Source organism: Lipophrys pholis, assembly GCF_963383615.2.
Source record: "Lipophrys pholis genome assembly, chromosome: 9".
Taxonomy (NCBI): domain Eukaryota; kingdom Metazoa; phylum Chordata; class Actinopteri; order Blenniiformes; family Blenniidae; genus Lipophrys; species Lipophrys pholis.
Genome location: NC_137639.1, coordinates 30,733,341 through 30,760,455, shown reverse-complemented (window position 1 = coordinate 30,760,455; position 27,115 = coordinate 30,733,341). Strand labels below are relative to the sequence as shown.

The 27,115-nt window shown below is 47.4% G+C and overlaps 1 protein-coding gene across 1 annotated transcript; it reads left to right on the top strand.

The window, feature by feature from the left end:
• Window positions 1-1,263: 1,263 nt before the first annotated feature.
• nr2f5 (nuclear receptor subfamily 2, group F, member 5) lies at window positions 1,264-26,738 on the top strand. Its single transcript, XM_080472376.1, has 4 exons — window positions 1,264-2,481; window positions 16,318-16,598; window positions 18,530-18,776; window positions 25,950-26,738. The coding sequence occupies exons 1-4, from the start codon at window positions 2,115-2,117 to the stop codon at window positions 26,267-26,269; spliced, it is 1,215 nt and encodes a 404-aa protein (XP_080328502.1). The 5' UTR covers window positions 1,264-2,114; the 3' UTR covers window positions 26,270-26,738.
• Window positions 26,739-27,115: the final 377 nt, after the last annotated feature.

Below are 27,115 nucleotides of genomic sequence, written 5' to 3'. Positions count from 1 at the left end.
AGAGGAGCCAAACATTATTATTATTATTATTATTATTATTATTATTATTATTATTATTATTATTATTATTATTATTATTATTATTATTATTATTATTATTATTAGTGTTCTTGCTGTTGGTGCCTTTACGCGCCCCGCTGCGCTCCACTGGAGACAGACACTGTTCGTGTCACTGTGAATCAGCGCAGCGGCCTTTTGCGTTTCCACCGCACCACAAACAACCTAAAACCCTCCACGGAGACACGTTCGTGTTTCCACCTCACAAACAAACCCTCCACTGACACTTTCTCCGCAGCTGAGCCGCCGGTGAGCCGCCTTGGTCACGACCATGACACCTCCAAGAGAAGACGTTACTCTGCAGGTTTACTTGTAGCTCCACGGGGATTCCCTTCTGGTTATGTTGATGGGGTAAGGTGGTGGATTATGAGGGATTTGGGATGTGCACGCGCGTGCTGGTGGAAAACGTTGGCGCGCCCTGGACGTTTGAAGATTGATTAGAAGGCGAAGCTGCGTGGGAGATAAAACTAAACTGTGACCTCTCCTCGTCCATCAGAGGGCAAAACGACAAGAACATTTATTCGTGGGAGTAAATATTTGTATTTCATGTCATCAAAACACCAGTAAATTAATTGAGAGATGTGCACGTTTGTCATTTCTTCCCCCACATCCTCTAAATATCCTCTGACTCCTGTCGTGGGTTCAAACTCATTAAATCGTGTATTTCCCCTTAATCATCAACAGATTCCACTTTTTAAACTTCTTAAAGTTGAAGACATCGCTTCTTTTGCTTTAAAAATAAAAATAAATTGCACTTAATGCGAAGGTTTAAAGTTAAAGACTTGAACAAAAAGAGTGAAATCTTCCACCGGGTTATTTAAGTTGAACTCAAACAGCTGAAACAAAATGTAGTTTCTCTTCTTACAGAAATGAAATCTGCTTTACGAGTCGTTGAGGAAAAACATTTTAAAGTTATTAAAAAACTTATATCAAGGTCTTATTTGAAGTTTTATCTCTAATTTAACCCTCCTGTACCACAACAATCGGCCCTGTCAATCAGACCTGTCCGAGTCCTCCTTCAGCCAATCAGCGCGCTTCTTACTTTTCCACCACACTTTTGGGGCCAATCACGTGCTCCCCTTCGTGTCGCTGTGAGGGGGCGGGGTCGTGACCTTATTTGGCTGTTGTGCCCATATATGGCTCCGCCGGGGGGCGGGGGGGGGACGAGGCAGGCTGTAGTGACACTTTCCCCCAAATTGTAGCGTTGACTCTCGGAGGCAGGACGCACGGACGGAGGCACGGAAGGACGGACCCACGGACGCGCGGACGGACGGTGGAGCCACGCACGGTTCTCCGGTTTGAGGGTCTCCTACGCGGACGGTCACCGGAAGGATTTTTCAGCTGCATGTGTGTTTTTGTTTGCGTGTGTTTGGAGAATTAATCCCGGCGCGCACGCTGACGTCGCTTTCCAAAATCTGTCCGCACCGCGGTGCGTAAGAACCCGAGGGACCGGGATTGTCCTCCACCGCTCCCGGAACGGTTATTCCCGGGGGGCACCGGGATTGAAACCCGCGAGAAGAAGCGTTTCACACCAAGATCTGTGCTGACTGAAGAAAGAAGTTCACCTCTGAAATCCTGGGGCGGCTGCGCGTGACGGAAAAATAACCGAAAAATCTCCTGTCATGTGTGATTTGGTTCAAATCAAAGATCCGAGGAGTCATATGCTGAAATAAGAAAGTAACGTCTGGCTGAGTTGTGGGAGCGACTTTCCCGAGGGTTTGCGCTCCTGGAGAAGAGCGTGTTTGTGGATTCCTGCGCGCTGAGGAGCACCGGGAGTTGTGGGCTGTGCGCGCGCGCGTGCGTCGATCATGCCGATACCTCCTCGCCGTTGCTGTAAACTTTGATGTTTGTTCACGGGAAGAGTTCAGTCTCTCTGAAAAACTCTCTCACGCGTCCTACAGATCGGCTCGGGTCGGAACGAGCTGCGGGGAAAGTGGGAAGCGCCCCTTCGCCCTCCCCCGGTTTCTCCCCCCTCAAGACGTCAGGACGGATTTCACTCACGCAGTCTTCCCTCTCCTTCTGTGGTTTAAACAAAGACCAAGTGTTTGTGGGATAGCATGGCAATGGTAGTAAACCAGTGGCCAGAGAACATTTCCGCCGACCCGGGCTCGCAGCTCCAGATCTGCGGCCAGGAGCCCGGCGGGGCGCCGGGGACGCCCAATGGCTCCACCCCGGGGAACGACGCACATTCTGGGGACAAGATCCCCAACGTGGACTGTATGGTGTGCGGGGACAAGTCCAGCGGGAAGCACTACGGCCAGTTCACCTGCGAGGGATGCAAAAGCTTCTTCAAGCGCTCGGTGAGGCGAAACCTCACGTACACCTGCCGGGGGAACCGGGACTGCCCCATCGACCAGCACCACCGGAACCAGTGCCAGTACTGCCGGCTCAAGAAGTGCCTCAAGGTCGGCATGAGGAGGGAAGGTAAGACCCGGAATGGATGGATGATGGATGCTGTGCTTAACTTGTGTTTACAAACTGGATTTTCTGCGTAAAGAACTGCGCAACTTGAAAGTTGCGTAAAATGTCTTTGGATGTTTTTGTAAAAAGGCTCATCAGCTTTCAGACGAAGTGAAGTTTACTGGTTTCCAGCTCAATTTCATACTAAATGCAACATGAAAATGTAATTTTATAAAATCCTGTGTTGCGTTTCAAGGCGGAACGATGAAGAAAACGACGCCTTTCATCTAGAAATTAAACTCTTCAAGTTTTTATTATGACGCGTTAAAATGTCAAACCTGTGTGTAAAACTTTGTTTTCCTGGCGCACGCGCCTTTTTTTTCCCTCTTTTCTCGTTTTACAACCTAAAGATAAAAATTCATTGACATTTGGAAAAACACGAGTTTAGTTTGAGAATGTTTTTGTCCAAACTGAAGAGAACGACGCAAACATGACGACAGTTCAACTCGTCAACATTAGAAAGTTGTGTGTAAAACTCGTGCACGCGTCCTTCACGCGCTTTTTGGGTGAATTCGGGCCAAAGTGACCCGCTTTTCACGGGTCATTGCTCCTGACAGCATCGACTTATATTGTAAGAAAATACTTTAACGAGATAATTTTGAATGAAAGCATTTCAGTTTAAATCTGTCGATCTTTCAGCTTTTATTGATCATTAATGCATAAATGTGCAACTTTCTCTTCTCGTGCACGCGTCCTTTACGCGCCTTTTGGAGAGTTTGGACCAAGGTGATTAGCATGAAGGTTAAATTCCTTTTGTAACCACAAATAATGAATTCTAGACTCAGATAAGTTTATTTTGACGGTATTTTTTATTACCAAACTGAAGAAAACGTTGTACGCAAGTCTAAATATGGCGCCTTTGTAGTTTTTTATTGATTATTCAATAAGTGTCCAGATTCCAATCACAAAATGCTTTTGCCCTGGACATACGCTAATTGCCCTCCTTTAGGGACTTTGGGTCAGTTGTTGCTCCTTGTCGCATGAAGATGTAAGACAACTATTTTGAAAGCTGGAGAAAAGTGTTCGTTTAAGCCCAAATATGACACTCGTGCTTTTTTTTTTTTTTCTAAACTTGACATTCGTGCGCAAACCGATGTATTTGTGTGCGCGCCTCTGACGGTTGTTACGGGAAAATAATCAGCCGCCACCTGCGGGCGCCACAATGCTTGAATTCACATTCATTTGTCCAAAATGTGCGCGTTTCCCCCCGCGGTGCGCCGCGTCCTGGAAATCCCCCCTTTGTCTCTGCGTTTTTAATTACGCTGTTTGCTCAGCGACACCCGGAGCCGCCATCAGAGGCCGCCGCTACATTTGTTGCTTTGTGTTGAATTAACAACGGGTCAGTTGGTGCCAAAGAGGAGCAGTGGAAACGTGTTGGAGGAGAGCAGCGCTTTCCCTTATTAATTATCATTTGGCAGCACCCACCGACACCCCCACCCCATTCACGAGGCTGCGTGGAGCCCTCCAGGGGAACTCATCATGCGCGTCTGTGCATTTTATAAGATTATTGGGCCCAAACCATCAGGGGGACACAGGAAACCCGAGACAGTGATGACTCAGTCGGACTCTGGTTCTGCGGTTTCTTCCAGTTAAAGCCGAGTTTTTTGCTTCCCTCCGTTTCTCCTGCTTGCTCATGTGCAATTATTCTGGTTTGAAGTGTCTTCAAATGACTGTGTGTATTTGGCGCTATGCAAATGAGTTGGATTGCTCACATAAATACAGGCGCGTAAAAGACGCGCGCGTCGCTCCTCTCGTGTCCTCAAATACTGTTTTGGAGATGTCACCCTCGGCTCTCGTTATCTTCCCTCTTAGAGGACAGAATAGGGTCAACAGTGCCCCCCCACCCCCCACCTCACCCCCCGCCTCCCCCCTCGAGCGCTTATGCTCAAGGACACTCGGGCAGCGGGTGTTGAAGGGCAGAGATCCACGCCACGACCTTTGCTCTGTACGCAAACACCAAAACACATAAGGTGGAAACAGCCGCTCACTGCGCCCAGGTGTGTGTGTGTGTGTGTGTGTGTGTGTGTGTGTGTGTGTGTGTGTGTGTGTGTGTGTGTGTGTGTGTGTGTGTGTGTGTGTGTGTACTATATACAGTGTAAAGCGCCCGCAGACCTCCACCTCGCTCTTTAGCGTCAGAGTGGAGCGGAGGAAGTCTCCTGATGCGTCTTTACGCATCCAGCTGATTCAGGCCGCTAATGAGACGGAAAGTCCTAAATTTTGAGATTGAAGAGGACTGAAAAGATGAAAGCAGGATTTTTTTCTCCTAACAAAGCTCCCATTGATCCGCTAATCCCGCGTGTATTGTCAAGAGACTTAAAGACGAGAAAAAAAGTTCATTTGTGTGCAAAATAAGTGTGAAATCTTTTAAAAGCAAATCTTTAAATGGCTTTGAAGCCCAAATAAAGGAAGGATTATAGTAACTTTTGGCTAAAACTGCAAGATTGTGCTCCAACAGTAGCGTGTGTGAAGGATTTAGTGGCTCATTAAAGAGCAAAGCAGACAAATATATTATTATTTTATTATCAATTCAATTCAGACATGTCAAAAACACACAAAGGACAGACACATACAAAAGAAGAAAAAGTATTTTTGTACTAATCTGAATTGATCTATTTATATATACTTTATATATTCTAGATACATTTACACATGTACATAATCAAATATAGTTTAACAGGCTTATAAATAATCTATATGAATAATTAAATCTAGAATTTATGAAAATGCAGTCTCACAAAAATAATCTAAACACACACACACACACACACACACACACACACACACACACACACACACACACACACACACACACACACACACACACACACACACACACACACACACACACACACACACACACTCAACTATACATTAAGTCTCTCACATTTCTGATAATAGCAGACACGTCATTTTTATTTCTGTTATCTGCAGTTTTACATCAGTAGAAGCTGGAATTCGGGTAATTACATCACCAATAATTCAGATCAACAATAACTATAATAGCCTTCAAAGTAAAACAGTTTTGGGTGTTTTATGCCTAAAAAAAAAAGCTTAAGCGTGAAGCAGGTCAACCTGCTGTGGATGGGCTCATCTGGTGGTGCATTTGAGGTCAGTGGGATTAATCTGTGTCCTTAAGTCCTCTTTGTTGGCTGATGTGTGTTTATCAGTGATGTGACTAGTTAGGACGATTTTAGCTGCGAGCTATTGTCGCTGCAGCTTTTAGAGCAATTCTACAAGGACAAATTGAGCCATTGGCGGGAAGAAAAGGTGGTTTTAGGACAAATAGCAGCATTTTGCATTAAAATGCAGCTTTTTCTTTTGTGTCCAGCTTTTTCTTGGTTATAAAAAAACCTTAAAATGGAAGATATTAAAATAAATACACGTTAAGACTTAAAAACAAAAATGTTTTTAAACTAGATTGTGTCATAAATATATTTAGTTATTTATCTATTTATATATATTTTTATAATAATAAATGTAACAGTTTTTTCTTCATGCGGTCAGTCAAATCACTACATTTAGCTTATTTCCACAATTTTCCCAAAATGACAATAAAAAATGAATTTAAATGACAAAGAGTTTTGAAAGAAGGACAAAAACATTTTTAAAGTGGTCTCTTCTCCTCTCGTAATGAAATAAAAACTGTATTTCTGTGCGTGAAACGCCTTTAGATGTCAAACTTGTGACAACTTATATGATGATTTATTGTGAAAACTCAGAAATCAGAGAGAAATATCTGTAATTACTCCTCTAATAAACCATATTCTGGAGCTTCCTTTACTAGGAACCCTTTACTGATGCAGCTTCTGTAAACATATGAAGATATATTATACAGAAATATGTAAAAAAATAAATGTGTTTGACTGAACCTTGTTAAGATTAGATAAGATAAGATAAGATATCCCTTTATTTATCTCGCATGTGGAGAAATTTGCAGTGGTACAGCAGGATAGTACAGAGAAAGAAGCACACATAGCAGGAACTAAAAAAAGCAGATAAAAATACAACATAATAGAAAAATATGCACACGGTGCCTATAAGTGTGGACATGTACAGAATATGGGGTTGGATGTATTTTACATAGTAAATACGTTCTTATAGATTATTATAGTTATTGCACCACTTCGTGCTCCGGTGGGAGTGGAGTTTACGTTGGTGTAATAAATATTCAGACGGGAGTCACAAAAGAGACAGAAATTGAGAAAGTTTTCACAGTTTATAGTATTTTCAGGCCCGTTTCGAGTGAAAAATGATTGTTTTTGTTTCAGTAAAGTTTCACATTTGTACAGCAACATTTTGAATTCAGTGTAGTTTCCATGTTGGTCCACTAGTTGGTGCTGTTGTTAGTTTTGGTAATGGAACCACACACACACATACACACACACTAGAAAACAATGAGCTCTAAACATGAACAACGGGAGAACCTTCTAGTGGACAGACCACGAAGTTGGATTGTTTTTACAGTGACTGTCAAAATAAAAGCACCAAGTCTCAGGAGAATATGGACTGGGAGTCGTGACACCACAGAGGAAACTTTGTTCTGATTGGCTTTACTGAGCGTGTGCAGAAGAACTAGTTTCTACCAACGTGGTGACCAGGACCAGTGTTTGCACCGTTTCCACGGCAACAGAGGCAGAGTGTTGTTGAAAAGTTGTGTTGTCAGCAGCTCCGAGCAGCGTCGCCGTGTGAACGGACACAGAATGCCACGAAAGGTTTCACGTTTTCACTTGACCTCGTTGCGTGAACGGGCCGGAGTTCATGATGTTTGAGCGAATCAGCGATCAGGAGTCCACGGCGTCTCGCAGGTAACGTCTGCGTTCGCCAGCGCAGGAAGCTGCACCACGTGTCACTTCCTGTCGCCGGTGAAGCGTCTGGTCTGAGAATTAAAACCTTTGCCTCGGCTCAGAGGAGCCGTTGGGCTGATTCACCTTGTCGCTCTGCATCAGCGTCAAGACGGGACGCCTCGCAGTGAGATGATGATGCCGCCGCCGCTTCAGGACGAGCGGTTCGATTCCTGCTGCAGCCGGCGCTGACATGTTGTTTCCGGATATAAAAAGTCTGTGGCGAATGATATTATGTTCAGTCTGCAGAAGGAGGTCAAACGTCCCCGTTGGGGGAGAAAATAAACACTCTGAAACACTCTGAAAGCGACGCGCGTCGAAATGAGCGGCGGCCCGCTCATTAAACTTTTAGCGCGGCTCCTCACAAGGCTAAATATTAACTTAGGATAAACAAGACTCGTCACGCGGCATGTTAGCGATATCAAAAAACGCTGCATTTTTTATAAACAACAGCTTGAATTTCACCTGACACACGACCATATATGGTGACGTTTTTACTGCTTCCTGCTTCAGCACCTTTGTGACGTCGATTGTCGGAAACAAGTCGAACCTCAGCAGCAGATATTTGCTGCTAGCTGCTAGCTGCTAGCTCAGTCGCTCTGTAGGAAATATTTACTCGGTTAGTGACTGAAAGAGCTTCTTTCATGAAAACCGCCACAGAGCTCAAAACTCAAAGCTGTTTTCTTATCTTCTTCTTTTAAATCGTTTTTGGGATTTACAGAGCGTCTCATTATCAAGTTGCTTCTGCTATTTGTCAGTTAGAGGAGGAAGATGCTCTATAATCTGATGTTAGAGGAGGAAGATGCTCTGTAATCTGGATGTTAGAGGAGGAAGATTCTCTATAATCTGATGTTAGAGGAAGAAGATGCTCTATAATCTGATGTTATAGGAGGACGGTGCTCTATAATCTGATGTTAGAGGAAGAAGATGCTCTATAATCTGATGTTAGAGGGGGAAGATGCTCTGTAATCTGGATGTTAGAGGAGGAAGACGCTCTAAAGACGCTCTATAATCTGATGTTAGAGGAGGAAGATGCTCTATAATCTGATGTTAGGGGAGGAAGATTCTCTATAATCTGATGTTAGAGGAGGAAGACGCTCTAAAGACGCTCTATAATCTGATGTTAGAGAAGGAAGATGCTCTATAATCTGATGTTAGAGGAGGAAGACGCTCTAAAGACGCTCTATAATCTGATGTTAGAGAAGGAAGATGCTCTATAATCTGATGTTAGAGGAAGAAGATGCTCTATAATCTGATGTTAGAGGAGGAAGATGCTCTGTAATCTGGATGTTAGAGGAGGAAGACACTCTAAAGACGCTCTATAATCTGATGTTAGAGGAGGAAGACGCTCTATAATCTGCTGTTAGGGGAGGAAGATTCTCTATAATCTGAAGACTAAAGACGGGGGCATGAGGCAGACTCTGATCATGTTTAGCATGTAGCATCACTGCTGTCTGAACGCTGAAACTCGTTAGCATGTAGCATGGCTCGGAGTTACGTGTGGAGCAGTTAAACTGGGCAACATCAGGCTCACTCTGCTGGTGATGAAGTTGCTGGTGATGAAGTTGCTGGTTTTGTACCAACTATCTTTCTGCTCTTGATATTTTGTCAGAAGATAATTTACAGTCTGTCTTACTTTTGTCATCATCCTGTGACACACGCCGAGTTGTATGGAGCAGCTTTTACAAGTACGACTACTCCGTGCAGTATCGCACCCGATACTGGTATCGGTATCGGTATCGGTGCAATATGTTACTGCGCATAAAGCTACACGTACAGCCGGTCTCAGGATCAGTGTGACCAGAACTTCTAATCATCAACACTGAATGTAGAGTCGATTCTTCAGCTGCTGAATAATCCGTGTGCAGAAAAGAGCGTGACGACGGTGAGAGCCGTCTGCAGATGGAAGGTGAAGCGTGACGGTTCCCCGCCGTCCCGCCAGTGTTATGAAAGCGTGAGCGGTTTTCCAGCGGGGGTCTCGCCGTGCGCTGACCAGGGGTCAAGTATCTGGATCCCTGCGAGAAGCCGAGCGGCCATGTTTCCCGTTTCTCCTGCGTGTTGTTACAAGCCGGCTGTGAGGGCGGGATTAGTCAATCTGCCCCCAGTGGGGTATTTACTCACCGCCCCGGCCCCCCGGACGCCGCACACATGTGGACTTTGACTCCAGCCCGTCTGTTATTGGACTTTTTGGTTTGGGCTGACCTAAATTTTCTGCTGCCGTTTGTTTTGTTTTTTTTCTTTCTTTGTGTGTAATGTGGGTCAGAGGAGGCGTCGTTCTACTCCCGCTGCACTAAACCTGATCAGAACGAGACGGCGGACGACGGCGCCGCTGTGCAGGACCGACCGGAACAATCCAGTCGTTCAGCCCGTTGCCGGGTCACCAGACGTCCCGGGCTTTTGTCAGAAAGCTAATCAACAGTTTGCACGTGTATTTTGAGCAGGAGGCGGAAACGTCCCCGTGGCTTTCAAAGAAAAAAAAAAAATCACTGTGATGTTTTAGGTCATGTTCGTTTTTGCGTTTTTTTGTTCCGGAAAAGTTTTGTGTTTCCACAGCAACATACTGAGGTGATGCTCATTTCCACGGCAACGACAGAAACACCAAAAACAACACAGTTTGCGTGCGAGGCCACCAGTTGTTATTACAGTGACTGTCAAAATAAAACTCCCAAGTGGGAGTCATGGCACCACGGAGGAAACGAACGTGAAATGCAAAAAAAATGTTTTCGCTCTGCGCCTGAACGTACTGTGGGGGATTTAGTTGGACCTTCAGCCCGCCGCCTCTAAACAAATCCCCCTGCTGCTTCTTCCTCTGACTCAATACACCACCTTGTGGTCAGCTTCATCCCCCGCGGCGGAGCACACGACACCGGACTGTGGAGGATGAAAACCACCGCCACACCGGCGAGGTCGCCGAGAAAACCAGAGCCAGACACGGTTCATGATGAACGACACGCCGACTCCACTGTTTGACCGACGAACGAAGGAGCTCGACCATTTTTAATTGGTTTTAAATTTAGCTCGTAAGAACACACAGAGGAGAAAGCTTCTCCTCCTCTTCCTCCTCCTCCTCCTCCTCCTCCTCCCCCTGCACTACCTTTTAAAAACAGCTCTGCAGCGGTCACATCCATATTTCAGGCGATGGGGCTGCTGATCTGATGGCTGTTGGAGAAGTGCAGCGAGGACGATATCGCACATGTAGCAGTTGCGTCAGAAGTCAGCGAGGACACGAGGCCGGCCCGTCCTTATGTGACCCGCTGCATGTGTGGTAAATAAAGAGGAGGGTGGGGGTAGGAGGGGGGGTGGAAGTGTAAATAGGCATAGCGTGAACGAGCGCGGGGTGAGTTTGGTTTACTAATTAATTCAGGAACTGCCTCATCAAAGTCTGAGAGACGGAGGCAGTGAATCCAGTCAGACTCTGCACGCGAGGCTCTTCTGGCCTCCATGTCTCTGTCTGAGCGAGTCTGTGTCACCACGTCCTCCCTCCTGCTCCGCGCAGCACCGCCGCCGCCGCTTTGTTCTGACCCCCCCCCCCCCCCCCCCCCCTCCCCCTGTAGAGTGCAGGTGCTTTCCTCTCCTCCGTCCTCAAAGCTCAAAACAATAAAGGAAAAACATTCCTTCCATCTTTTACACCGACTCTTGTCCGAATCCTCCGCTAACACATGCTAATGCTAATGCTCAGTGGCTCAGGAGCCCAACATTAGGCCTGGTTCCCACGACAACGTTTCCAGTTAAAACTCATTGTTGTTGCATTATTTTAAAAGAAAATTAATGTTTCCACGGCAGCGTTCTGAAACCAATGTCCGTCTCCACGGTAACAGCAGAAACACTGGAAACGATGTAGTTCCCATGTTGGTCCACTAGTTGGCGCTGTTGTTAGTTTTAGTTCTGAAAGCACACACATGCAGCAGAGAACAATGAGCTCTAAACGTTAACAACAGGGAGAACATTCCAGTGGACAGATCACCAAGTTGGATTATTATTATGGTGACTGTCAAAATAAAACCACCAAATTTGATTGTTATTGTGGTCAAAATAAAACTATCAAGTCCAGGAGAATATGAACTGGGAGTTATGACACCACATCAGAAACTTTGATCCGATGGTCTCTACTGAGCATGTGCAGAACTACTAGCTGCTACTGTGATATATATATTACAGTCCACAGTATGTACTGGGCAGTATGTAGCATCTACTCCATCCCTTCCAGCTCTATATCGAGGATCTATGAGCCAAGAAGTAGTTCACCACCGTACCACTAAGGGGCGCAGAAGAGTCGATCTGGAAACTGCATGAGACTCATTGGTTCTGTTTATTTTCCTCATAATGGTCAGGCTGGGAATTTTAGCTTCGGGTGAGAGCTCGCAGAATGTCGCGGCGAGCTACAAGCTACTAGCTTCCTGCACTGTGTCGTCCAGATTTTCGGAGGAGTGTAAATCCTGGTGGACAGAATCAGAGTCAGATCTTTCTGCCTCGCCGGTGGACGGGCTGTGAAGGTTTTGTTTTGATGCATATTTAGAAATCGCTGGCGGTGAAGCGTCGGGCTACGCTGAGGCTCTGCGGACGTGTTTATTATTTTAATGGCACATTTGTAAAGTCGGTACGTCATAAAGTTCTTAGAATCTGGTAACAAATTTTGAATAAAAACTTGCATCACGTGCACGCTCAGGGAGAACATGCAGCCGCTGGGGAAAGGCTGGCTGGAACCTGGAGTCTCGGTGTGAGAGAAGAAGAACGCTAACCACTGCACCACCGTGGCGCCTCATTAAAAGCAGCTTAAAAACACAAACGGTGGCGTTCGTCACGCCACTTTAGCATTTCGTGATTACCATCGTTCGCCTTAGCATCTGTTAGCATTAGCATAAAGACTTTCAGACCTTATTGTTCCAACTGAACGGTAGCTAGCGTGACTTTGTCCATCTGCTAGCTTTGAGCGTGTTGTTAGCGTGCGTGTTGTTAGCATCGTTCTATAAAAGTAGCTCCGTTTCGCGCTGCGACGACACGCCGCATCGTGTTTGTTCTGAAGCTCTCCAAATGGAAAAGCTACTTATTAAACGCAGCCATGAGACGGAGCCAGATCGGTAATGCGCCGTGTCGCCCGGCACTCTGACCTTTCAGTCCAAATGTTGATACGCCTTAATTGTATTTGGCTCCTGTAATTCCACTGACGGTCTGACCCGCAGGCTAATCCGGGCGACAGCGAACCAACCGCGCTCCGTCAGCTGCAATCTGCTGAAGTGGCGTTCGGGAAAAAAAAAAAAGAAAAAGAGAAAGAAAGGGTGGCAGCTGAAATGTCCCGCGGTGCCACGGTCTGCGTGCACTTCCTCCTCCTGCTCTCCCTTCTGGCTCCGCCCACATTGTTGTTTGTGTCGTTTAGAGATTCTTGGATCCAATTTTTTCTTCTTTTTTTCTGAAGAATTAACTCATTTACTTCCTGGATCTTTAAGTTCTCCGGCGCCTGAGAAGCTGCTTCAATGCTTCTGAGTGGAACGACTGAGCCCCAACTGAAAAGTGGGTTTGTGGCCTTTTTCACTCATCTCTCCATCTTTGGCCTTTCATTCCTCCTATCCTGAGGCCTGTTTTTCATAACGTTTCTGTCCATTCATCCGTTGCTCTCATAGTGGAGGAGCCCGATGTGTTCGGCCTCTCAAGCTCTACTTTTCCAGCGCTACCAATCCAACTCTACCGCACCCAGCTCTACCTCTCCAGCTCTACCTCTCCGGCATCAGCGACCACCACAATGAGGCTTTTCAAGAGTGGAGTGGTCGGAGTCGATCCTCCGCCATCTGCAGGATTATCCACTAATCAATATGAGAGCTGGATTAAGAGCCTCCAGTTCACAGATCAGAGCGGCCAGACGCAGCGACGGCGTCACTGCTCACTTTGTTTCACCAGTCGGACGGCGTGTTTCTGCAGAAGTTCTCTGAATAGGGAGAGTCGTTCAGTCGACTCAGGACGACGTCTCAAGGCGCCGACGGTCCGCTGGATGAGTCATTCTAACTCAGCGTCACGTTGTCAGTAGAGGACGTCCAGTCAGAACACACGCTCAGGGAGAACATGCAAACCTCACAGACAGACTCGGAGGCGTTGGTGAAAACCACTGATCCATGTGGGTTCTGGAGAGGTTTAGGGTACGTCCGAATTGTCCCTCCTAAGTCCTTAACTATCGACTTTACCTTAACCCCGTGGATGACGTCTTTAAGGGTTAAGGAAAGGTGTTAGGAGGCTTCCTAAAGGAGTTATTAAAGGTGTTAGGAGACTTCCTAAAGGAGTTAGTGAAAGGTGTTAGGAGGCTTCCTAAAGGAGTTAGTGAAAGGTGTTAGGAGACTTCCTAAAGGAGTTAGTGAAAGGTGTTAGGAGGCTTCCTAAAGGAGTTAGTGAAAGGTGTTAGGAGACTTCCTAAAGGAGTTAGTAAAGGTGTTAGGAGACTTCCTAAACGAGTTAGTGAAAGGTGTTAGGAGGCTTCCTAAAGGAGTTAGTAAAGGTGTTAGGAGGCTTCCTAAAGGAGTTAGTGAAAGGTGTTAGGAGACTTCCTAAAGGAGTTAGTAAAGGTGTTAGGAGGCTTCCTAAAGGAGTTAGTGAAAGGTGTTAGGAGGCTTCCTAAAGGAGTTAGTAAAGGAGATCACGGTGGTGTGGCAGTCAGACAGCACTTTCACTTAGTGACATCATAATAATGCGACGGCGGCTCAAGTCAGTGACGTCTGCCATGGTGGGGAAAGAACTACAAGTTTCTGAAAATGGACTACAAAAAGTTCATTTGGGTTCTAGATTATTTCCAGTTGTTCTAGGCAGATTATTGCTTTGGTAACTTACATGATCTGCTCCTTTTTCAGTCATCCTGAGTTTCCCTGAACGCTCCGATGAGTGGGTTCCTTTAAATGTTGTCGCCGCAAGGAATTATGGGGGAACATGAGCTGGTCTACTTTGGTAAAGGATGCATCAGTGGTTCCTAGGCTAAAGGAGGTTCTAAAGGAAGCATCAGTGGTTCCTAGGCTAAAGGAGGTTCTAAAGGAAGCATCAGTGGTTCCTAAGCTAAAGGAGGTTCTAAAGGAACCAACGAGCCTCCTTTCCTTTGCTTATTGAGAATTCAGACAGTCCTCATCATGGCCGCCAAACAAAACACCCTTAGTTTCTTCACTGATCTCCTGGTTAAAGGTTCATCAGTCCAGAAATAATGAGGTTGCAAAGAGAAATAAATAAATGGCTGCTCTTCCCCTCGGTTGCTAACATACGTACGTACTTCACATAGTTTGCAGTTTGCATTACTTTTGTTACGGTTCCACTTTTCTGACGTTACCCCTGGTTAGCGGGAATTCGTTAGCGACTGAGCCGATGAGCTTTTCTTTGATGTCGAGCTTCAAGTATTACGTGGGTTTGTATCGGAGGACAGTTCCTGAGTACTGCATGCTGATCTATACTGATAACCGCGAAACTTTATTCTCTACGTATGCAGACGATGTCGTCTTATTCCTGCTTGTTGAAGCGCAGTCTTCGTCTGCTTCGACTCACCTTGTGGAGTCAACCTTACCGCCGTACTCCGTTTACCTGAACCTCGGCGCGCTGCCGGACTCTCCTGAGCCGCCGGCCGGGACGTGGCGGCGAGGAATGTCCCGTTGTGCAACGCCTCGTCGGCGCTCAGCCCCGCTGCTGTTTGCCCAGGGACACGGCATTCTTCTCTTCCGGGAACGCGGGTTGACACGAGTTCACGAGGGGGCGGAGACCCGCGTCGTTAAGGTCAACACCTTTTGTGCAGAGGTATTTTTTTTTCCCTCCACGCCAGAGTCAGAAGCATTTTTATCGCCGCTCCTGAGCGACCCGACCTCTGAGGGCTTTAGGTGCGTTCAATTGACACAGCTGCTGCATGTGAGGTGACAGGTGATGGAGAGTTGAAATGCCCCCCTCCACCTGTCTCTTTATGTAAACCAGCTCGATCTGGAGCCTCCAACATTTTGAACTCTGCACCTTTTTTTTCCCCCTCACTTCGCCCTCAATCTTGCTCTTCTCACCTTTCACCACCTTATCTCACCGTTTCAGCCTTTTACCTCACCCCCCCCGCCACACACACACACACACACACACACACACACACACACACACACACACACACACACACACACACACACACACACACACACACACACACACACACACACACGCGGCCCCGTTTTGCGTTTTCACACACACACACACACACACACACACACACACACACACACACACACACACACACACACTTGCTCAGTGTAACAGTAGATGGAGTTATTACTCAGACAGTGGGGACGACCGAACAGGTGTTTTCCAAATGGGCCTTTGAGCGCCGCCGCATCACCGCTGCTCCACACCCGGAGTGTGTGTGTGTGTGTGTGTGTGTGTGCGCGCGCGTGTGTGTGTGTGTGTGTGTGTGTGTGTGTGTGTGTGTGTGTGTGTGTGTGTGTGTGTGTGTGTGTGTGTGTGTGTGTGTGTGTGTGTGTGTGTGTGTGTGTGTGTGTGTGTGTGTGTGTGTGTGTGGCCTCTACGTGCCCTTATTGGCTTCAGGCTTCAGCCATTTGCCGGTACATAGAGGTGGAGGGTGAGGACTGAGGCCGGGGGGGGGGGGGGGGGGGGGGGGTGTTACCGTATGTTTTCGTGTGTGTGTGTGTGTGCAGCACATGTAGGTGTGAAGAGGTGTTATATCTTTACCAGCTGCTGCTTGTCATTACTCATTGATGCACTGCAGCCGTGGCGAGCGGCCCTGAAAAAGACCACGAGTCATAGAAATGTTGGCGTCTCCTCAAACCCCCCACCCCCATTTTTACACCGAATATAAATTCCCTTTGTGTGACTCATAGTGACGTAATTATAGTGATAATAATAATTAATCTGTGATTTTCCTTCTATCTCCCATCAACAGTCCAGGTTATTGTTTTATTTGAATCCAGGTTGTGTTTGATCGTCCTCAGTTTTCCCTCCTTGTGTTTCCCAGCCGTGCAGCGAGGACGCACGTCCAACTCCCAGAGCAGCCCGGGTCAGTACCTGACCAACGGGACGGACCCCTACAACGGCCAGCCCTACCTGTCCGGCTTCATCTCACTGCTGCTGCGCGCCGAGCCATACCCAACGTCCCGCTATGGCGCGCAGTGCATGCAGGGAAACAACCTGATGGGCATCGAGAACATCTGCGAGTTGGCGGCGCGGCTACTGTTCAGCGCTGTGGAGTGGGCCAAGAACATCCCCTTCTTCCCCGACCTGCAGCTCATGGACCAGGTGAGAACTCCCAACAACCACAACCAGGTCTGCTGCTCGAGTCCCGTCTAGGCAACAACGTCTTCCCGTGAAAACACTAAACCTTCATAGAGTTTTGGGTCCGTTTACATGACAACGGTGCTCGGGGTCACTGAAAACACTCCGACTCTGTCGTGGTGTAAACGAGGGAAAATTAGCCTTTCTGGAAACACTTGGGCTCCGTCTGAGATGATCCTCTGCTTCTGGTCCTAGTCCAGGTTCTGATTCTGGTCCTGCTCACCTTGTTGGCCGTGATTAGTTCCTCTGCACATGCTCAGTAGAGACAATCAGAACAAAGTTTCCTCCGTGGTGTCATGACTCCCAGTCCATATTCTCCTGGACTTGGTACTTTTATTTTGACAGTCACCATAATAACAATCCAACTTAGTGGTCTGTCCACTAGAATGTCCGTGTTCTTCCAGTGTTATTGTTTAAAGCCTGTTGTTAAAGTTCCTCTCCCAGAATCCTCGGGGAGGAAAATAAAAACAGAGGATCCAGTTGTTGTTGTTGACGTTCGTCTCTAAAACTTCCCTGAAGGAAATTCCTCGTCACACTCCGACTAACTGGTATTTCCAGCATTTTAGTTTGGCGGGACATCCCTGGTTTGTTGACGTCTCAGTGTCACAGAAACTCCAGAAGATTCCTGAAGCTTCGTGTCACAAGATCCCGTTTGTCCTCTGGATCTCTGCACATCTGGATTCTCTGTAGAAAAACCTTCAGTTTCACTACATCCAGACTTTCTCCAGGATTCAAGACTCTTTCTCTGACAAAGTCTGGAGCTTTTTCTCCCTGAATCCATCAAATGTTGATATTCTAGCTGGAGCTGCCGCCACGCCATCTTTGATATCCCAGAATGCCTTGGGGCAGGTTTCCCAAGATGGCGTCAGTCAGGAAACATCAACAGTTTGATGGTTTGTCAGTAAACTTCTGGACTTTGGTGTGAAGGATTTGATAAACTGCAGGTTGGAATGAGAGGAGATGGTTTTGTTTTGGTATTTTGCTTTATTCAGAGTCACACCTTTATCATTTCCACTCGAAACATTGACGTATAAACGGAGCTTCATTCTGGTCTTCTCTGACGTGGAAATGTTTTAGTTCTGTTCCTCAATAAGACGAGACGTCTTCAGCTGCAGCTCAGACGTTAGAAAACACATCCTATGGAAAGTGCTTTCCTTTGGCCTGAGATTAGATTTACTGTAAATGTAGATGTACAGCCAAGTTCTGCCTCTATAATCTATAATGACGAGAAATATTCACATGCACCTTCAGCCGAGCCAGTCCTCACATGTCGGCTTCAGCTGCAGCGCATCATTAATATATCACTAATGTCAAGTCAACATGTCGGCCAGAAATGTACCTGTTTTCCTCTGGGGGTCCCTTCATCAGTATCGACCATTGTGCTTCAGTTCCACTAAAGGAAATAGTTTTTAACCTTCATTCTTATTTCTACCTTTTCTCACCATATTCTAAAACACAGATTTTCTGTTGCGCCTTCAAATTTTGCGATGAGTTTATGACAGTGGCAGGATGTGTGGAAGATTCTAGAAATATAGTTCTAGATTGTTTGATGGTTCTAGTTCTAGAGAAACTTACATTTATGAATAGAAGAGAGTTCAAGAACGTGTCAAAGTTCTCAAATGTCTTGAAACGATGCTTTTCTGTACAGAATCTTCATGTTCTCCCTGTACAGATGTGCTTTTATTGTGGCGATCGCGGTTTCCTCTCACAGTCCACAAACATGTTTTAACAGTTTTTCATCAAAACAATTTGTCGATGTTGTTTTTAATTGTTTTTGAATGGTGAATTATTTCAAGCTGAGCCTTGCCCAAGGTTCCGGGGAAACACTGTGGCTCCGGTTCTGGTTCCGGTCGTGACAAAGGTGGTGGACTTCACCTCCGCTGTCTGTCTTCCAGGTGGCGCTGCTGCGCATGTCGTGGAGCGAGCTCTTTGTCCTGAACGCCGCGCAGTGCTCCATGCCGCTCCACGTGGCGCCCCTGCTGGCGGCGGCCGGCCTGCACGCCTCGCCCATGTCGGCCGAGCGCGTGGTGGCCTTCATGGACCACATCCGGGTCTTCCAGGAGCAGGTGGAGAAGCTGAAGGCCCTTCAGGTGGACACGGCCGAGTACTCCTGCCTCAAGTCCATCGTGCTCTTCACATCTGGTGAGTCTCAGCAGAAACATGTGACAGGAGGCCGGAGGAGATTAAAACTCTGACAGTCGTCTTCACCTCGTCGGGACGCGTCTCATCGTGATCGTACCTGAAGACACAGTCTTCACTTTGCCTTGTTTTGAAGTTTAAGGTTCATTTACCGTCATTCCCAGACAATTTAGCAGACCTGAATATAAGCCACAGCCACCAAATTCAAAAAGGAAACAAAAAATGACCGCAAAAATACCCAAACCCTGATAACCGCTTATAAAATAAAAAAGTATTTTATTGGTTATTTGCGGATTGTGATTTTGAGGAGGAAGATGATTGATCAGCCAGCAGGTCAGAGTTACGTGATGCACCTGAACGCATCACATCGGTGGCTTGAAGCTCATTAACCCGTAAAAATCCATAAATTAGCCATTTAAGCCACTGGATTAAAAGATTGTGAAAAAAGTAGTGGCTTATAGTCTGGAAATTACGGTAATCTGCTATATAATTCCATCCTGTTCGTGTCCTCAGAGGTGAAACTAAAGATCTCAGGTTAAAGTTTCTCTGCAGCCACAAAGGCCGGAATGAATTAAGGAAAAGATTTAATCCAAAAACGACAAATTTCTTAATTTTCTAGACCGAACAGCCAAAAAGAGGTGAGATTATAGATCTGCTCTCCGTTCTCAACCCAGTGTCACAAAGATGAGGTTGTTTTTCATCATTTACGACCACATGTATTTACATGACAAGTTCAAGCGTGTTGGGGTCTGTGGCGCTCGGACCCGTCGCCGTGGTTACGGAGCGGAAAGGAGACTTTCTGGAAATGATCTCAAGTCGACGGTGGTAGTGCTCGGGACAGGAAGTACTAGTGTTTCTACATTAGTACGTATGAAATCAATACAACCCGTTCGATCTGTCCGAGTCGTCTCCGGACTCGAACTCAGACACTCAGATCGTCACGACGACTCGGATTAAATGAAAACTCTCGTGAGCCCCGAATTGAAGACGGACATTTGTATTGAAGCAGCTGGACGACTTCAGGCTGAGCTGAACCCTCGTCAGGAGACCTGCCGTCCACGACTCGCAGAGACTCTGAGGGTGCGTCCTAATAGTCCCTCCTGACCTTCTCCGCCGTCGGATTATTATTACGTCACCTCGTGGAAGTTTGGTCCAATTGTCACAACAACGTGATCACCTTTCCCTAACTCCTTTAGGAAGCCTCCTAACACCCTGTGGATGACATCACAGGGTGTTAGGAAAAGTGGATAGGAAAGGAGGGCGGAGGGACTATTTGGACGCACCCTGAGACTGTCAGAGGATTACTGTGAAGTGGAACCCCCCCCACCCCCCACTCCTGCTGCACCATCCGGGCGTTAATTGGTTTATTGAGTCACCGGGAGGCTGAACATCACCGTATCGTGTGAACGGCACAACCTGAGTCACACGACGCCAACAGGAAGTTACGGGCCGAGGACAAACTGGCTGATTATAAAACACGGGTTCAAACGGAGACCAAGACTGAAGCTACGACTCCGGAGGAGGAGAACCTGCAGAACCAGAGTCGGGGGAGGAGAACCTGCAGAAACAGAGTCGGGGGAGGAGAACCTGCAGAACCAGAGTCAGGGGAGGAGAACCTGCAGAACCAGAGTCGGGGATGAAGGGTCCATTTGGGCTGCTCCGTGTGGAGTTTGCATGTTCTTGTGTTGGTTGGTTTTCTCTTTTATCAATTAACACATTTTATGCTTCAGCTCTGATCCTGGAATCACTGAAGGTGATCTGATGTTAAACAATGTCCTCAGATAACTTCTTCCAACTACAAGATATTTTCATTATCCGTACTTTAAACTTTAAACTGGTGTCTCAGGAATTCAAGCTTCATTTATAACTGCGTGTTCAGAAGATTCAGAAAAAATGGTTGAGGCAATAATAAAAAATTTAAAAAATGCTACCAGAAGCTCCAAGAGCCGCCAGGAAGCTGCTTGTGACGCCGAGCCGCGGCGGAAACTCTCCGACCATCAGTCTTCAAGTGCTTCACTGTCGCCACATGTCTGCATGAACTCTGTCCAAACTCTGGACCTGCTGCCCCCGAAGAGGCGCCGCGCTTCTCATAAATCTCCGGCGAGGAAAAGATGCTCACCTGCCAGCCTGACACTTTTACTACACACAGCAGGAAAGAGGCTCCGCCCCCAGTGAGGCCAGAGGTAGTACTGTAATGATATACATGTATGGTAGTACAGATAGTACTGTAATACTCCACCCATCCACCACCCACAAAAATGTAAAGTTGCATTAAAAGAAAGTCGTTGGGAGGAGCTCCTGAAGTTAGCTCGTATGAAAATATGTGATTTTACACCGGAAACTGATCGAACAGGATTTTTTAAAATATATATATATAAAATACACATCATACATTTAGTCCCACATCCTTCGAAGGTTTTGTTTCAGAAAAAATTTCAGGTTTTCGCTTCAGCGTTCTAAAAACGATGTAGTTTTCATGTTGGTCCACTAGTGGGTGCTGTTGTTAGTTTTAGTTAAGAAAGCGCGCGGACACACACACACACACACACACACACACACACACACACACACACACACACACACACACACACACACACACACACATGCGCGTGCAGCAACAATGAACAATGACTAGTGACTGTCAAAATAAAATGACGAGGACCAGGACCAGTGCTTCCACCATGGACACAGGAACTGAACCCAAATCTTGTTTTTGCCCGTTTTTAACGGATTTGGAGCATTTGATCAAAGTTGTGTTTTCAGTGACTCTGAGCATCGTCGTTGTGCAAACAGACACACAAAATGCTAGGAAGGTTTTGCGTTTTCACGTGAAATCGCTGTTGTGGAAATGATTAATGAACATTGTTCCATGTGACTCACTTCCAGTCAAAATGTTTGTGGTGAGACAGATTTCGTCCACTTAATTTCCTCCTAATGACTTTTAAATGTTGATATTAAATCACCTGCAGTAAACACATGAAGCCAAATCTGCACATCTTAGTGAATCAGACCAATACAAGAAAGTACATTTTTTAACTAGAGCTACACTCGGTAGAGCGCAGACCTTTGCCTTAGGGAACCGAGTTAGCATCGCGAGCATGATAGCTGTTAGCTCATATGGATGCTAACTAGCCGGTCAGGTAGCGACATCACTGTGAATGACTGAGCAGGGAGCGTCTCCATGGCAACTGATCACTGATCTCCTTTGATTTTCTCCATGAAGCGCCTCTTTCATCCACTTTGTATTGGAAATTGTTTTCCACCTTTTATCGATTTATTCTGAAACGTTTCGCTGTTTCCGTCACAAAATCTAATCGACTGGTCCTGAGATGATGAGAAATCATCCCTGAAGATTTAATGCAATTCTGGTTGGTAGTTTTAACAAAGAGTTGGCAAAATACACGCAAACCAAAGAATAGATACATGCAGACTAAAACTTAAACTTCTCTTCCGACTTTCGTTGGCGAAGGAAATGAGGTCTTTTCAGAACTTTGACTTGTACCAATGTCCGAGAATAAAAAACATTTCAATGAAGTTTTCTCTACACTAGTACAATAACACTTTAAAAATTCTCATGTTCACATGAAATCGTTTCAGTTTCATCCTGATATCTCAGCGTTCCGGCGCTGCGTTTACTCGCTGTACTAAAGGCAGTAACAAAGGAAATGCCTTCATGCTCGAATAAACTCGCCTGTTTGCCTCCCAAAGAAAGAGGAAGCGGAGGACTTGAGCCTTGCTATCTCACATTAGGCGGGAGGACGTCCTCCCCACTGAGCCGCACACCAGATTAAATCACAATCTAATGCTCTCACATCTTGACAAAACCCCTGAGACAGCCATTGTTTTCATACAGCTTTTACACAAACCCCGGTGAGGCTTATCCCAACAGTCAGTGGGCTCCCAAGTACTGTCACATCTGGGAGGCTTCAGCCTGAGATCATGCTTTCTGACCCGCGCGAGGTGGGGCGGGGGTGGGGGGGGTGGGGGGGGTGGGGGGGGGGTGGGGGGGGGGTGGGGGGCGGGGTGTTTAAAGACGCCAAACCTGAGACGTTTCTCTTCCTTGTTGAGTTTTTCCCTCGGATGTTGTATCGGCGCACGTGGCCTCCCTCCTCCCGTCCTTCATCAGCTGTCTCTCCTTCCTGATCCCATCTATTATTGAAAGCACCCCCCCCCCCCCCCCCCCCCGCCCCCTGGCCTCCCCACCAGTTCCCCAAACCTCGAACTCTGAGCCCCCAGGATCCCCCCCCACCCCCACCCCCACCCCCACCCTTTCTGCCCCGACCAGGAGGCAGGAGCTGAATTATGTATGGTGCGTTTCAGTGAGGAGGATTCTCCGTGACCTACATAACCCCTGTAGCCCTCAGCGTCCCATGTGACGGCTGTACACGGGCAGCGGCGCGCTGGAGGAACCTGCGCGTGTCGAAGACGAGGCGGCGGACGAACACGCACACGTGACAGATCCGCTCGTGAACCTGACTCCCGCAGACCTTTCACCGTGACCCGACGAGCTCAGATAAACGGCGAGTGTCTCTCGTCTCCAGCTGCCAATGACCCCCCCCCAACCAAACCACACTCACACCCAACCCTCAGTGGAGCCTGGTCCCACCAACCCTCATCGGAGAGGCTGGCATCTCCCACCACCCCAACCCTTCACCCCCTCTGACCTGGTGTTCTTCCAGGGATCAGACAAAGGGACGGAGCGCCTCGGCGTGGAGTGGGCCGCCTCGGCGTGGAGGGGGCCGCCTCGGCGTGGAGGGGGCCGCCTCGGCGTGGAGGGGGCCGCCTCGGCGTGGAGGGGGCACCCACAGAGCTGTCACTTCGGCACGCGAACTGCTTTCAGCCGCACAGACAGCTCCGCTAATCCCAGCCTCGATTCGCACGCAGGACCCAAAATGGCGACCTCACCCAAAAAAAAAAAAAAATGTCCAGCTGCCCCACAAGCACATGGAAATACAGCCTGAGTGGGAGTTCAACCCCCCCCCCCCCCCCCCCCCCAAAAAAAAAGAAACAAAAACGAGGGGAACAGTGGGGGACCTGCTTGATTAAAATGTGAGGTGAATTCCATGTTTCTGCAGAGTGGCGGCAGGGCTCGGGGTTGAGGCTCGGGGTTGGGGCTCGGGGTTGAGGCTCGGGGTTGGGGCTCGGGGTTGGGGCTCGGGGTTGAGGCTCGGGGTTGGGGCTCGGGGTTGAGGCTCGGGGTTGGGGCTCGGGGTTGTGGCTCGGGGTTGAGGCTCGGCGGTGGGGCTCGGGGTTGAGGCTCGTCGGTGGGGCTCGGGGGGGTTGATGCAGGGTTTAGATCAAAGTTAAAAGGAAGCTGTGATGAGACGTGACGGGTTGAAACTGGAAGGAGAAATGACCTGATGGTGGTTCACTGACGGGGCAGGACAGTAGAGTATGCCTGTGTTTCACGTCACACGTCTCTGACCCACGGGGGACCATCCTGATAACACACCGCTGGACTCTGAACACGTCCCGTCTCAGCCTCGGTTCTTTCCAGTGGACACAGTTGAGTTTTGGGAGCCAAACCTAGAATCGAAGCTACAAATTGATATTTGCTCTGATAACTTTCCCAACCTGAAGCAGCAGTGATGTACCTGCTGTGTTGCTCTTTTGCAGGAAAGCACAAGAACTGAACAAAGTACCCGCATAAATACAGTTCTGTCGTCATGGAAACGTGACGATCTCCATGTCATCATACTCTGTTGTCATGGAAACAAGGTGATCTCCTTGTTTTTCGGCCCATTGCATGAGATCCTCCTGCTAAACTCTTGTTCCAGTGTTTTTACTGCTTGACGATTCCGCACTTGGCAGACAGTCGTTACTCTCCGTGTCGTTCTAGCGTTGGATCAGAAGCAGTAAACAGATGGCGTACTGAGTGCTTTAGTGACGTATTATGCAACGGAGCTTTCATACTTGTGCCCGCCACGCTGTTTGCTGCGCTAAATGCACTTGTCAGATTATTTTGATGATTTTCATTTCAAGTGGGAGCTTATGAAAATACAAAAGAGCCAAAACAGCAGCAGAGATTTTTGTCTGTCGCTCAAAATCAACACACATCTGCTCCATAGGCACACTAATAATAATAATAATAATAATAATAATAATAATAATAATAATAATAATAATAATAATAATAATAATAATAATAATGGTGCATTTTGTGTATAGTTGCTTATTAAAGATCCTGAGGTCATCCTACAGAAACACAACACAGAAAACAGGTTGTAAAAACTATCAAGATCAAATGTGATCAAATCAGAATGTGATGTGTTTTGAGCGCCCGCCAACTCAAACACATGTTTCCTTTTGGTTTTGAAGTCTGGAGGTCTGGCAGAAATCTGTCCCTACAGCGGAGCTCAGGAACCACAGAGATCGACGTGACGGCAGGTTGTTAATGCTGTTGATGTTTTGTTCTGATCCGTCTGGGTTGGCTTTAGGAACCGTTGAGGATAGACTGCTGGACTAGCTCCAGAAGATTGGTAAAGATGTTGAAATGAAACATTGGACCTCTAGAGAAGCGTCCCATAGTTCCTCAATGGAGTAGTCACATACTCAGGCCACGTTTACACGTACCTGGGTATTAAAAAAAAACTGAGATTTCTCTGCATTTACACATAAATGCAGCTCCGACTCATCACAAACGATGATTCCAGAAAACTCTGGCTACAGTGGAGATCTGGATTAACTATTTATGTCACAATTGGTGATATTGTGATTTATTTTTTCCAGGATTCTGATTGGCTATCATGGCTTCATGCTTCTTGCTGCACTGCCCCCTACAGGTCTGGCTGCTCATAACTCTAAACCAGGTGGATATGAGGGTCCATATCAATGAAGATTTCTTTTTAAAGGTAGTGGGGGAAATGTCTGTTTTGAAAAAAAACCTAGGTACGTGCAGACGTGGCCTCAGTTCATGTCTGTAGAGTTGGACGACATCCCCAAATGAGACGCACTCGGGGGGGAAAGTTTCCACTTCAGAGGGGAATCTTATGGTTCAGGGCGACACGCAGGGCAACTGACAGCTTGTCCGTGTGTTTAGCGGCTCTGCATTTAGGACAAACTCGTTCCAGCACTGTAGGTGGAGCAGGGTGCCAGTACAAAGCCCTGAGGTGTGCCGTTGCTCAGGATGAGCTTTCCTGAAGGAAATGTTCTTTAAACTTCATCCTTCTCTTCCAGATGCGATGGGCTTGTCGGACGTTGCCCACGTGGAGAGCATCCAGGAGAAGTCGCAGTGCGCCCTGGAGGAGTACGTGAGGAACCAGTACCCCAGCCAGCCCAACCGTTTCGGGCGCCTCCTCCTGCGCCTGCCGTCGCTGCGCATCGTGTCGTCGCCGGTCATCGAGCAGCTGTTCTTCGTGCGGCTGGTGGGGAAGACGCCCATCGAGACGCTGCTCCGAGACATGCTGCTGTCGGGCTCCAGCTACAACTGGCCCTACATGCCGGCCGTGCAGCGCGAGCGGCCCATCTCCCTCCACTACAACGAGAACGGGCCCTGAAGCCCGGGGGGAACCCGGGGCCGAGCGTCCATGGACCCCCCCCCGACTCCCGCCACCCCCCACCATTCTTGTGCGTTCGGCTCTCACAGTGCAGAGCGCCTCCCTCACCATTCCTCTCTGAAGACTGACAGTGTCACACGACTCCGGTCACCAGCCACTCCTTCACCGTCGCCGACACCGAGGCTCGGCTTGACCGCTCCGCCGGCGGCGCAGCCTGCGTGTGAGACGAGGCGTGAGGTGGGCCGCTCGGTCCAGTGGGTTGTTCCAAAGTTCACCAGCAGGTCTGTTGGACTCACTTCACATGCCGGTCTCAAAACCTGCAGGAAACTTTAGCGTCGATGCTGGAAAAAAAAACAAAAAACAAACAAGAGGCGGAAACCAACAAGGGCTTTGAGAGTCGGACTCCTCGTCTTGAGTGCGCAGGGACCCAGTCGTACATATACCAAGTTTTAAAAAACCAGAAGCCATTAAAAAAAAAAAGAAAAAAAAGAAAAGACAAATGCCAAAACGTCTCGGACGCTTTTGCGGAGAAACATGTTTTATTGCGTGTGTTTGTATTAGCACTGTTTATACGGAGAGAAAACTCATGATTGTGTCCATATGTACAGTATATCATTGATTGGAGGGCGTCTGGAGGTTCAGTGGGAGAAGCTCAGGTTCAGATGGTGGGCGAGACAGAAACACGCCAATATCAGAACAAAACCTGACAAAACCAGCTCATTTTACTCTTATCAGCAGCCTGTGCCAAAGCAGAAAAACAGTGTATTGTTTGGACTATTTTTGTGGTAGTGTTGGTGATGAATCTTTTAATGTTTGGTTTGTCTATAATTTGACTATATACGTGTT